At 59.1% G+C, this 11,772-nt stretch overlaps 6 protein-coding genes across 6 annotated transcripts; 3 read left to right on the top strand and 3 right to left on the bottom strand.

Annotated features, from left to right (window-relative positions):
• Positions 1 to 318: 318 nt before the first annotated feature.
• On the top strand, positions 319 to 1,471 carry MJAP1_000705 (propionate--CoA ligase; the record flags this gene model as incomplete). Its single annotated transcript, XM_060264672.1, has 2 exons — positions 319 to 1,246; positions 1,269 to 1,471. The coding sequence occupies 2 exons, from the start codon at positions 319 to 321 to the stop codon at positions 1,469 to 1,471; spliced, it is 1,131 nt and encodes a 376-aa protein (XP_060120655.1).
• An 82-nt stretch (positions 1,472 to 1,553) lies between these two features.
• On the bottom strand, positions 1,554 to 2,047 carry TMA16 (translation machinery-associated protein 16; the record flags this gene model as incomplete). Its single annotated transcript, XM_060264673.1, has 3 exons — positions 1,554 to 1,575; positions 1,598 to 1,904; positions 1,927 to 2,047. The coding sequence occupies 3 exons, from the start codon at positions 2,045 to 2,047 to the stop codon at positions 1,554 to 1,556; spliced, it is 450 nt and encodes a 149-aa protein (XP_060120656.1).
• A 147-nt stretch (positions 2,048 to 2,194) lies between these two features.
• MJAP1_000707 (uncharacterized protein) lies at positions 2,195 to 2,761 on the bottom strand (the record flags this gene model as incomplete). Its single annotated transcript, XM_060264674.1, has 3 exons — positions 2,195 to 2,401; positions 2,425 to 2,636; positions 2,671 to 2,761. The coding sequence occupies 3 exons, from the start codon at positions 2,759 to 2,761 to the stop codon at positions 2,195 to 2,197; spliced, it is 510 nt and encodes a 169-aa protein (XP_060120657.1).
• Positions 2,762 to 4,586: 1,825 nt separating this feature from the next.
• On the top strand, positions 4,587 to 5,963 carry MJAP1_000708 (uncharacterized protein; the record flags this gene model as incomplete). Its single annotated transcript, XM_060264675.1, has 1 exon — positions 4,587 to 5,963. One exon carries the CDS (start codon positions 4,587 to 4,589, stop codon positions 5,961 to 5,963), a length of 1,377 nt encoding a protein of 458 aa, XP_060120658.1.
• A 209-nt stretch (positions 5,964 to 6,172) lies between these two features.
• TRM44 (tRNA(Ser) (uridine(44)-2'-O)-methyltransferase) lies at positions 6,173 to 7,832 on the bottom strand (the record flags this gene model as incomplete). Its single annotated transcript, XM_060264676.1, has 3 exons — positions 6,173 to 6,200; positions 6,265 to 7,526; positions 7,617 to 7,832. The coding sequence occupies 3 exons, from the start codon at positions 7,830 to 7,832 to the stop codon at positions 6,173 to 6,175; spliced, it is 1,506 nt and encodes a 501-aa protein (XP_060120659.1).
• A 93-nt stretch (positions 7,833 to 7,925) lies between these two features.
• On the top strand, positions 7,926 to 11,570 carry RSE1 (pre-mRNA-splicing factor rse1; the record flags this gene model as incomplete). Its single annotated transcript, XM_060264677.1, has 1 exon — positions 7,926 to 11,570. The coding sequence occupies one exon, from the start codon at positions 7,926 to 7,928 to the stop codon at positions 11,568 to 11,570; it is 3,645 nt and encodes a 1,214-aa protein (XP_060120660.1).
• Between the last annotated feature and the right edge of the window lie 202 nt (positions 11,571 to 11,772).

Below are 11,772 nucleotides of genomic sequence, written 5' to 3' on the forward strand. Positions count from 1 at the left end.
GCGCGTGTCGCCTATGCGTTAGGCAACGGTGGCCTTGTTTTCATACATGGCCCGCTAGCTACCTGTGCGTATGTCGCACTGGCGCTCGGCATTGCCCCTGTGGCTATGGCCTGTCGTATTGCCGGGTCCCTGTGGCTTCTTCTCGGTGCAATTTGCACATTCTACACGCTCCTTGTCCTTCCTGTCCTCCTGAGTATGTACGGAGGTCATGGGTATGATCGCACGAGTGACAAGCAGCACCTCGTTGCACGCCTCCGCGAGCAACAGCCAGACCCCGTACATGCTTTGTAATCGTACGTAGTCTCCCCGCTATATTCCATGAAGGCCGTGCAACTCGAACAGCCGCCCAATGGTGCCAAGAAAGGCGAGCGCCACGTCGTCGCCGTGCGTGATGTGCCCATGCCCAGGCTCCATGGAAACATGGTCTTGGTCAAAATCCTTGCAGCAGGGATGAACCGGCGTGACGAATGGTCCGCACTGGGTCTCTACCCCGGACTGACCTTTGAGAATGCGACGCTGGGTTGCGATGGCTGCGGCGTAGTGGTCGACCCTACGACGCTGGAGCCGAAAGCTTATGCGCCTCTGTACCTGATCACACCCTCACGTGGCTGGCTTCGCGATCCGGCGGGCCCCGAGGCGGCGCTGCCGAACGCCCCCAACAGTATCCGTAAGAACGAGTACGGTGGTGAGGGCTTTGCCATCCTCGGTGCGACACGCGGCGTGTGCGGTGCTGGTACGTTTACCGAGTACATGGGCGTGGACCCCTCTCAGCTCATCCCCATTCCCAAGCATCTGACGGCGGTACAAAGTGCGGCGTTGCCCTGCGCAGCCGTTACCGCGTACCGCGCTGCGTTTACCAAAGCCAACATCCAGTCTGGGCAAAATGTCTTGATTACCGGTATCGGTGGTGGTGTGGCGCTCATGGCGCTGCAGCTCGTTGTGGCGGCCGGCGCGAACGTGTACGTCACCGGCGGTTCCCCCGAAAAGATTGAGCGTGCCAAAACGCTTGGCGCGAAAGGCGGTGCGCTGTACCGCGACGCCGACTGGCCCAAACAAGTCCGAGGCCTGCTCTCTGCCGAGCGCCCTTACTTGGATGCGGTAGTCGATTCAGCAGGTGGCGAAATCAGCGCACAGGCGATCCAGGCCGGTCTGCGGGACGGCGGCAAGGTCGCCGTGTTTGGCATGACGGCAGTGCCCAAAACGACGTTTTCGATGCGCGAAGTGCTCAAGAACGTGGATCTACAAGGTACGTGAATGGGCTAACTCAGGCACGACCCTCGGCTCTGCGCACGAGTTTGCCGAGTGCATGCGTTTCATTGAGCGCCATCAGATCCAGCCGTGCATCGACACGGTGCTGGATGGGCTGGACAAGGTCAATGACGGCCTGGCGCTCCTTGCCAATGCAGAGAAGCGCTCCGGCGGCAAAGTCGTGCTGAAAGTAAGCAGTGTGTCGAGCCAGGCTACGCTGTGATTACTGTTGCTGCTGTTGCTTTTCCTGTTCTTGCAAGAGCTTGTGGGATCCTTTTTGCAGCACAACACACATATCCCTGTTGTTAGAAAGAGTACATACCGATCCTGCGAGCTGATGCGCACAAACCGGAACAAGTGCATCGCCTGGGGATCGCCCTGCCACTCGCGCAGAATAGACACATTGATATCGTTGCAGAGGTCCGGAACTTCCATGCCTTCACGGTACTCGCGCTTCTCTTTTTCAATCCTCTCTTCGAGCTCCAAGAGTTGCTTGGACTTGGGACGTCCCGGGCGCTGTTCGGCCTGCAATGCTGCCAGCTCGTCGTCGTGGCGGCCGAGGTAAAAGGTATTGATAAAGTCGTGCAATGCATATAGATCAGGGAGGTGAGTTTTTTCATCCGACAAGAGCAGGACAAAGGTCATGATGCGGTCGACTGGGTGAGCGACACAACGTACCCTTGGCCGAACGCACACGGTTGCGCACGCCTTGCGCCTCGTTGAGACGGCGCTGGCGCAGAGCAATACGAGAGCGTTGGAATGCGTGCCGAGAGTTGGGATGCACAGAGTTCTTTTGCATCAACGTCTTGGACGTATGCTACGGTCAGCACCGCAGCGGCCTACTTTTTTCCCCCCCATCGTGAAACAGCGCAAAAAAATTTGGTGGGGGCCCTCCACCAAGCAAGCGGTACAACGCGGCAAATGCCCGGCTCACTTCTACGGTAGTCTACTTCGCCGCAATGGCCATGGCCGAGCGGTGGATCACATGCAGGTACACGAAAATGTTGCCAAAGAAGGCGATGGTGCGCAGGAGCGAGGTGCGACGCGTCGAGCAGCGCACGTACGCAATGTCGAACAGGATACGGGTCACGACGTACACCAGCGCCATGCGGTTCATGAACGACGCGGGGAGGCCAGCGACATAGCCGCAGAGCTAATGTTAGTAGAGCAACTCACCAAAGTACCGATATAGATCGGGAGGTTCTCGAAACCATTGGCCTGGCACGACTGGCAGCGCAGTACGGTCTTCTCGAGCTCCGTGTGCTCCGATTTCTTGTCACCAAGAGCCGGGCGCGCAGCAATCTGCGTCACAAACGCACGCGGGTTCTCATTCTGCCAGACAAAACGGCCTTTGGAGCGGTTCACAAGGTAGATGGAGTACCAGTGGGCTGTGGTAAGCATCGCGCGATGGCGGATACGTACGGAGCGCCGCGAGAAGGAACACAACAGGAATCGAAAAGAACGAGTAGTTCGGTGCGTTTCCAAACAAGAGTTTTTGCACACAAGAAGCCATGGTGGGGTGGGACACGCACTCATCTGGGCCGGTCCCTCGTTGCGGGGCAACTGCACGTGAAAATAGTGCTGCACGGGCCAATCAGGGATACACCTCGGCCCAAGGCGCGCTATGGCAGAATGGCCGCCCCTCTTGGATGACGTTCCGTGGGTGCCGGACCACTGGACCTATCTAGCGGAAGGAGCCGCGAATGTCCTTCTCCGATATGTTGGCCCTAGCCAATGGCCGTTTGTCACTCGCGACGGAGAAGGTACGCAGCTTTTAGCACTGCGTTTGCCCAAACGGCAGTACAAGCGTCCTGTGTGCCAGACGGTGCCTGTGGACGAATACATCGACAAGGTCATTAGCCGTATTCTACCTAAAGATTCATTGCCTGTTCTCCAGCGCATACCCCACGATGTAAATAATCAGCCGAGCCCAGGGCTGCGCGCCTTTCTCCGTGAAATGACACAGCGCTGCGAACCCCAGCGACCAGAAAGCCGCCGCAAGGCTGGAGAGATTGATGTTAATACAAAAGCGATCTGGGCGACGCAGGATCTGTGTGGCTCTGCAGCAGACACCGCCCCTCGCCTCGTCGTTGAAATCAAGGTACGTGCGCCGACTGACCCAGCCTAAATGTGGATTCCTTTTCGATGGCCCTACTGTTTATCCGCCCAAGCGCGTGCATTCTCGCTATCGGATTCAACGTATCTACAAGGCCGCTGTTGCTTCAGCCCAATATGCGCCTGATTCGTATCGCCGCCCTGCCATTTCGCGGTCCGAGTTTGACACCTACTATGACCCCCTGGATTTCTATCACGAGGACCCTGACCGCCAGCGGCGCGCTATCAGGGCGCTTTGCGCCGACTGGGCCCTGGCGCGGTCCAACAACCTTGACGTGTGGTACGATGGGCAGAAGATCTTTCTAAAAACAGTAGGTTTCTATTTTTGACAAGCAGGACGCCACGGTGTTGCAATCTGTCACAAATGCAGAATCTACGGAACCAAATGCGATCTGTGATGCTCTAGCGCGCAAGATAGAGCATGTTCTATTTCAGCCCAACAACCAGCGAGATTTACAAAACATGGTACATCAACAAGCTCGCTTTGATCCTATTGGTATCGAAAATATTGCCAAGTTCTGGCACGACGTCACCCGGACAAATCTTTCAGACGCCAACGATCCGAATAAAGTGACGCCCATGGCACGGGCGTTATTCACGCCGCCAACGCTGCAAGATTTCACTTCTATGTTAACTTATTCTGATCTAGGCACTCGAATTGGACCCTCCGCCCTCCGGCACGCGCTCTTGGCGTACCTGCTTAGTGCATCACTAAAAGATGCTAGTTTGTTCCTCGAGGCACAGCCAAGCGCTCGCTTGTGTTGGGTCGATCTTGACCCCAAGCCAATCACAAAGGTCCCTGATTATGTCACAGCTGATCGGGCAGTACATGAGTGTTTTCAGGATTGGCTGGAATGCGCGAACTAATTGCGCCGACAAGAGCCAGTCACTTGACAGTTGCGCCATAGAATTGGCCGAAATTCTACACTCATGCACGGGGCAGCTAGAAACTACAAAGCCAATCATTTTCGCTACTTTCCTTGGCACGTACATCGACATCTGCAAGGCGCGTTCAACTCGCGCAGCAATCAGGGGTGGGGTCCAGTCCGTTTAGAGCCTTGCTTCGCCCGGAACTGTACCGACGACCGCCATCGCCGACTTGGTCCAATTTAAACCCGACGCCCCCTCCTTACGAGCACCCCTGTCTATTCCACACCACTGACATGATCTGCCGTCCCATCGCTCTCTGGGCGGCATTGGCCCTCGTCGCCTCCGTGCTCATTATGAGCTCCAAGTCGTCGATGGAGATCCGCACCCCCTTCTTCCGCCGCCGCTTCACTCATTTGGACATTAGCTCGAAGCTTGATGCCAAGGCTCACAAAGGCACAGATGAGGGTGTGCAACATGATTCCCCCAATGTCCCTGATGGCTCGCAACTCATTAGCCTGCCCGTCGGCCAGCACGGCGAAAAAATTGCCGTGTACTGGTCCGCCTCGCCGAACAACCCCAAGGTGGAGCACGCGTTTGTGATGATGCACGGCCGTCTGCGCGATGGTGACCACTACTGGACCGTCATGAACAATGCTCTTAAGGCTGCCCAGAAGGCCAACTACGGTGGTGCCCGGAAGGAGTCGATCATTGTCGCCCCCGAGATGTATTCCACCAAGCTGAACAAGGGACAGTACGATGCCAAGACCCTTGCCTGGGGTGAGACGAACGCCTGGCAAGCCGGCGGTATTGCTACCCACCCTAAGGGCACCAACCTTACCTCGATGGACGCGCTGGACGCCATTCTCGACCACTTCTCCGACCGCCAGGCTTTCCCTAGCATGAAGAACATCACGCTCGTTGGTCACGGCGGCGGTGGTCAGCTCATGAACCGCTACGCTGCTACCGGTAAAGACCCCAAGGACTCCAACCTCTACGTCCGTTACATTGTTGGCGACCCCAGCAGCTCGCCTTACTTTACCCACCACCGCCCCGTCACGGACAAGTCGATTGCCAGCAAGGACAGCTGCCACGGATACGACAACTGGCGCTATGGATTCGCCGACTTCCCGGGTACCCTGGACTCCAAGCTTACCCCGAAGGACTACTTCAAGCGCTACCTGAGCCGCGATGTGCTCAACATTGTCGGTCTTAAGGACGTGCAGCACAACGGTGACCAAAAGTGCATGGCTCTGCTTCAGGGTGGCCACAAGCGCCGTGACCGCAACTTCAGCTGGTGGCGCTACGTTAACTCGCTCGCCAAGACGAACGAGGACCTGAGCGGCTTCCCCGGCAACTTCTCGGATCTGCCCGACTGGAGCGACACCCACAATGGCAGCATTGGTACTCGCCTTGCCATTGTCGAGGACGCTTCGCACAATGCCGCCAAGATCTTCTCTAGTAAGATTGGCCGCTCGGCCCTCTTTGACCACTATTCGATTGACATGGGCTGGCGCCCTGCCGCTTGGCACAAGAACCAGAAGAACAAGGCTGCTTCCAAGTCGTCGAGCAATTCGACCAGCTCCAGCAGCTCCAAGAGCTCTAACAGCTCTAACAGCTCCAGCAGCACTAGCAGTGCGAGCAGCACCGGCAGCACTGGCCGCTCCAGCGGCTCCAGCAACGCCGTCAATGCTATCAGCTCCAACAGCGCTAGCAGCACCACTAGCAACTGACTAGCCGTGGCAGTCGTGCACTCTTGCCTAGTGATGTATATTTTTTGGCACATGTTGATTAATTGAGCGAGCTACCTGTCCAGCATATGGCCTGGACATGGAATCAACAAGTTACACGGGATCTATAGTTTATTCTCCATCGTGCTTTGATAGCCATCCATGAGTTTCATTCCATTATTCGTGTGTTTCGTCTGCCTTGCATGGTGTTGCTACACCGGCACATTGTGTAGCGTGCGCCTTGAGATCGGCCCATTGTACGGCACGCGCCTCGGCGCCCCGCATAGTCGAAGGGATCCTGCACCTCGCCACCAAGGCCCAGTTCTTGGTGCTGGGAATGCGCAAGGCTTCCGTCTCGCACACCCATCCAGCACGCATATGGAGCCGGGCGACGTAGGCATAATAGGCAAGGTGCTTCGAGTGAACTTGGTCCGCATCCGCCGCCGTAACGAGACGCTGAACGAACCACTCTGTATAGGCAAGGAGTGCAGCGAGGTTGTGGGGTATCATATGAGGGGCCACAGGGGTCTGTGCAGGCACAGCCGATGCTTCCCCGCAGAGAAGCTCGCCGATTTCTGCTCCGTCGAGGCGCAAGTGGGTCGGTGTGAACCGCGCGCCTTCCAGCGTCCAGGCACAACAGGGTATATTGACAAAGCCGAAGCAGTAGGGCGTGCTGGCGGCGAGAACCGGTACCCACGGCGTGAGCTCGTCGGCATGGTTGCCGATCAGAAATGCACCGCTCGGCAAGGCCGGCGATGTGCCTCGGAGCGCTCCTGGCGCATCAAACATGCACGCCTGCAGCACAGCGCCTTCCTTCGCGTAGTTGGGCCACGACTTGCGCTCGCGTGCGTCAAAGCCGTAGCCGTGGTATCCTTCCTTGGACAAGATGTAGACCAGCAATCCATTTCCGCAGCCCACGTCGACAAACCCGCCGGGTGGCTGCCCCCACGACTTCCCGCGCGGAGAGTCACACGCAAGCGATGCGCCGGGCGAAAACATGTCTTTCCACAGGAGCATGAGGTAGGCCGCGATCCCCAAGTCTTCAAAGACATGCTTCTTGGGGTCGGTCACTTCGGCCCATGACTGAATCAGGCTGCTTGCGTACTCGGTCCGCAGCGCAATGTACAGGTCCTGGTACGCTTCGCGCGGGACAAGCACATCGTGCACAACGCGCTTCACATAGGACGTCGCGTGCCCATAGCTGTGCTGATGCAAGAGGCGCAGAAGCGAGAGAGCCGTGCGCCCTAGCCGGCCATTTTCGTCGAGCGGTGCCCCACCTTGCGATGCAGGAAACGGTACAAAGGCCACAGACACCGTCCCTTGGGCGTCAGGATAGGCGGCCGGCGCCGCGTTGGAGTAGTGGAATGCGACGCAGCGCACGGCCGGGTGGTAATAGGGCACCTCGGACGCGTGCTGTGGAAAGTCGGAGGGAGCACGTTCGCGTTGCAGCGCATCCGCATCGCACTGCTCCGTCTCCTGGTCCGACGCACGTAGCGTCGTGTACGATACCTGTCCGTGCGTCGCATTGGCGAAAATGGCGCATTCTTGCAGCATGCCTCGGTCGATCTGCGTACGACGTGGTAGCAGTCTCCGCACGCACTTGTACTTTTGTATGAAAGCATCCACGTTACACTCCGTTTCGTCTTCATCCCATACCTCGCAGCGCCGAATGCTGCTGCTGTTGCGCTCTGGAAATTGGATCCAGTCGCGCATCGTCGCGAGCCAACTTTCGAGCGAGTAATATGCCGGCGCCTCGACCATGCGCACCCACTCCCCCCCTTCAACCAATGCGTGCCGCGCACTCCCCCCCGTCTCGCCGACATACACAGGGTGAAACAGCGCGCGCGCCGGCGCTTCTGCTTCGCGCGGCATGACGGCCAAAAGTGGCTTACTAAGCTTCTGCGTCGAGCGCGCCGGTCGTTGTGCGACGGTGAGGGGCCAGGTTGGCACGGAAGAGTGCCGAGGATGATGCATCTGTACAACCTCACGCTTGAGCCGTCGTCGAATGTGACGGCGGCGGTTGTCGGCCAGTTCTCCGGGACGCGGCAACAAGAGATTGTGGTGGCACGCGGGAGCCGTTTGGAGCTCTACCAAGTCGACACGCAGTCGGGCAAGGTGTCGCGTATTGTGTCGCAGGACACGTTTGGCAATATCCGGAGCATGGTCAACTTCCGTTTGACAGGCGGTACGAAGGATTATGTGATTCTTGGCAGCGATTCGGGCCGGATTGTCGTGCTCGAGTACAATGCCAAGGAGCTGCGTTTCGACAAGCTGCACCAAGAGACCTTTGGCCGCTCGGGCAACCGCCGTGTGATTCCCGGGCAGTACCTTGCGGCGGATCCCAAAGGGCGTGCTGTGCTGATTGGGGCTGTCGAAAAAGGCAAGCTGATCTATATCCTGAACCGCGATGCGGATGCAAACCTGACAATTTCTAGCCCCCTCGAGGCGAACAAGGCGACGACGGTCGTGGAGAGCGTCGTCGGTGTGGATGTCGGCTACGAGAACCCCCTCTTTGCCTCGCTCGAGTTCGACTTTGGCGAGGCCGACCAGGATCCGACGGGCGAGGCGGCGGTGCACACCCAAAAGAATCTGACCTACTACGAGTTGGACCTTGGTTTGAACCACATCGTGCGCCGCTGGTCGGGGCCGGTGGATGCGCGTGCTCACCACTTGATCCAGGTCCCGGGTGGGTACAACCACAACACCGAGCGGTGGGACGGCCCGAGCGGCGTCCTGGTCTGTTCGGAGAACTACATTGTGTACAAGCACCAAGGACAGCCTGAGCACCGGGTACCGATTCCCCGGCGGCAGAACCCTGTGGCACGCGAGGACCGCGGCTCGATGATCGTGGCGAGCGTGCTGCACAAGATGAAGAGTGCCTTCTTCTTCCTCGTGCAGAACGAGGAGGGCGACTTGTTCAAGGTCACGCTCGACCACGACGAGGAAGAGATCCAGGCATTGCGCATCAAGTACTTTGATACGGTGCCGGTCGCTGCGAATCTGTGCATTCTGCGCGCTGGCTTCCTGTACGTCGCGTCGGAGTACGGCGCGCAGCACCTGTACTCCTTCCAAAAACTCGGCGACGACGACGAGATCCCCGAGTACAGCTCGCTAGACTACCCCGACTTTGGAACTCGCCCCGACGCCCTGCCGCCGATTCCCACCTTTACGCCGCAGGTCGTGGAGAACATTGCGCTCGTAGACGAGCAGCAGGCGCTCGATCCGATCATGGACGCCAAGGTGTCGAACCCCCTCGGCTCGGATGCGCCGCAGATTTATACGGCGTGCGGCCGCGGCGCACAGAGCGCCTTCCGCCAGCTGCGCCATGGCCTTGAGGTGAGCGAGGTGGTGAGCAGCGACCTGCCGGGTGTCCCGAACGCGGTATGGTCGACCAAGCTGCGCAAGAACGACGAGTACGACAGCTACATTGTGCTGAGCTTCGTCAACGGCACTCTGGTGCTGAGCATCGGCGAAACGATCGAAGAGGTCGTCGACTCGGGCTTCTTGACCAGCGCCCCGACGCTCGCCGTGCAGCAGCTCGGCGCAGATGCGGTTCTGCAGGTGCACCCTCATGGTATCCGGCACATCCTTGCGAACAAGCAGGTGAACGAGTGGGCGACACCCGCGCTGCCGAACGGCGAGCCGACGACGATCGTCGCAAGCACGACCAATGAACGCCAAGTCGCCATTGCGCTTAACTCGAACGAGATCGTCTACTTTGAGTTGGACATGGACGGCCAGCTGAACGAGTACCAGGAGCGCCGGGACGTCGGCGCGGAGATCCTCGCACTGAGCATTGCCGAGTGCCCCGAGGGACGCCAGCGCACCCCCTACCTCGCTGTCGGCTGTGCAGACCAGACGGTGCGCATCGTGTCGCTGGACCCCGAGTCAACGCTCGCCTCGATCTCGGTGCAGGCGCTGACGGCGCCCCCGTCAAGCATCTGCATCAACGAGATGCTCGACGTGAGCATCGACCGCAACCACCTCACGATGTTTGTGAGTATCGGGCTGCAGAACGGTGTGCACCTGCGCACGGTCCTCGACCCTGCGACCGGGCAGCTAACTGATACGCGCCCCCGCTTCCTGGGCAGCCGTCCGGTGCGTCTGGTGCGTGTGCGTGTACACGGTCAGCCTGCGGTGCTTGCGCTGAGTAGCCGCAACTGGCTGAGCTACACGCTGCACTCACGCGTGCACTTTACGCCGCTTATCTTTGATCCGTTCGAGGATGTGAGCAACTTTTCGACCGAGCTGTGTCCCGATGGCCTGATTGGCATCGTGGGCGACACGCTCCGCATCTTTACCCTCCCGCATCTTGGTGCCGAGCTCAAGATGGAAACGCTGTCGCTCTCTTACACGCCCCGCAAGATGCTGGTGCACCCGACGAACCCCGGTTTGTTCTATATTCTCGAGTCAGACCACCGCGCCCTGTCGCCGTGGACAATCGCACAGCGCAGCGCACAGCAGGATAGCCGCGAGCGCGGTGTGTTGGACCTTGACCCCCGCCAGTTTGGGCTTGTGCACGGCGAGGTAGGGCAGTGGGCGAGTTGCATCCGCGTCGTGCACGGCCCCAGCACAGAGACGACCTGCCGCCTGGAAATGGACGGGAACGAGGCCGTGTTCAGCCTCGCCTTCACGACCTTTGGCACGACCGGGTCGGAGCAGTTCCTTGTCGTCGGCTCCGGCGTGGACGTGCAGATGAACCCTCGTTCGTTCCGGTGCGGCTACCTCTCGACGTACCGCCTGAAGAACGAGGGACGCACGCTCGAGCTCCTGCACAAGACCGAGATGGACCATATTCCCCTTGCGATGCACGCCTTCCACGGCCGTTTGCTGGTCGCTGCCGGCCCCTACGTGCGCATGTACGAGATGGGTACCAAGAAGCTGCTGCGCAAGAGCCAGACGAAGCCCTTCCCCACGACGGTCGTCTCGCTGAACGTGCAAGGCGCTCGTGTCATTGTCGGAGACATGCAGGAATCGGTGCACTACATGATGTACAAGCAGGCGACAAACGGCTTTACGGTATTTGCTGATGATTCGCTGCCGCGTTGGACGACGTGTGTGATGATGGTCGACTACGACACGGTTGTCCACGCGGACAAGTTTGGCAACGTGTGCTTTTTGCGCGTCGACCCCGGTGTGTCGCGCAATGCAGACGAGGACCCGACCGGTCTTGCGATGCAAGCGGAGCGTCCGTTCCTCATGGGCACCGCGAACCGCCTCGAGGTGCTCGCCCACTTCTATGTGGGTGACATTGTCACCAGTTTGAATCTGGCAAGCCTCGTGCCTGGTGGACGCCCGGTGGTGGTGTACACGGGTCTGAGCGGTACGGTCGGTGCACTGGTTCCGTTCCTGAGCAAGGAAGATGCGGACGTCATGACGCAGCTCGAGATGCACATGCGCCAAGAATGCGACAGCCTGGTGGGCCGCGATCATCTCTCGTACCGCGGTGCCTATGTCCCCGTCAAGGCCGTTGTGGACGGCAACCTGGTCGAGCTCTATGGCCAGCTGCCGCACGCGAAACAAGCTGCAATCGCTGAATCGCTCGATCGGACGCCAAACGAGGTAAACAAAAAACTCGCCCAGCTCCGCGAATCGACGACCGGATATTAATGCATCTGTAGCCCCCTGTACTTGGCGAGCGTCCGATCCAGATAGGTTACACTGTCCACGTGGCTTGGCGCGGGGTGTAGATCGCTACGCTGACTAAGATGCCCCCTGGATTTGCGCGATAGCGACAGCGTGACGACCGGGGTGGCCGGCGCACGACTCCTTCCATCCTCTCGCGAGCGGAGTGCAGCTAACGCATACTCTC

Source organism: Malassezia japonica, chromosome 1, assembly GCF_029542785.1.
Source record: "Malassezia japonica chromosome 1, complete sequence".
Lineage (NCBI taxonomy): Eukaryota > Fungi > Basidiomycota > Malasseziomycetes > Malasseziales > Malasseziaceae > Malassezia > Malassezia japonica.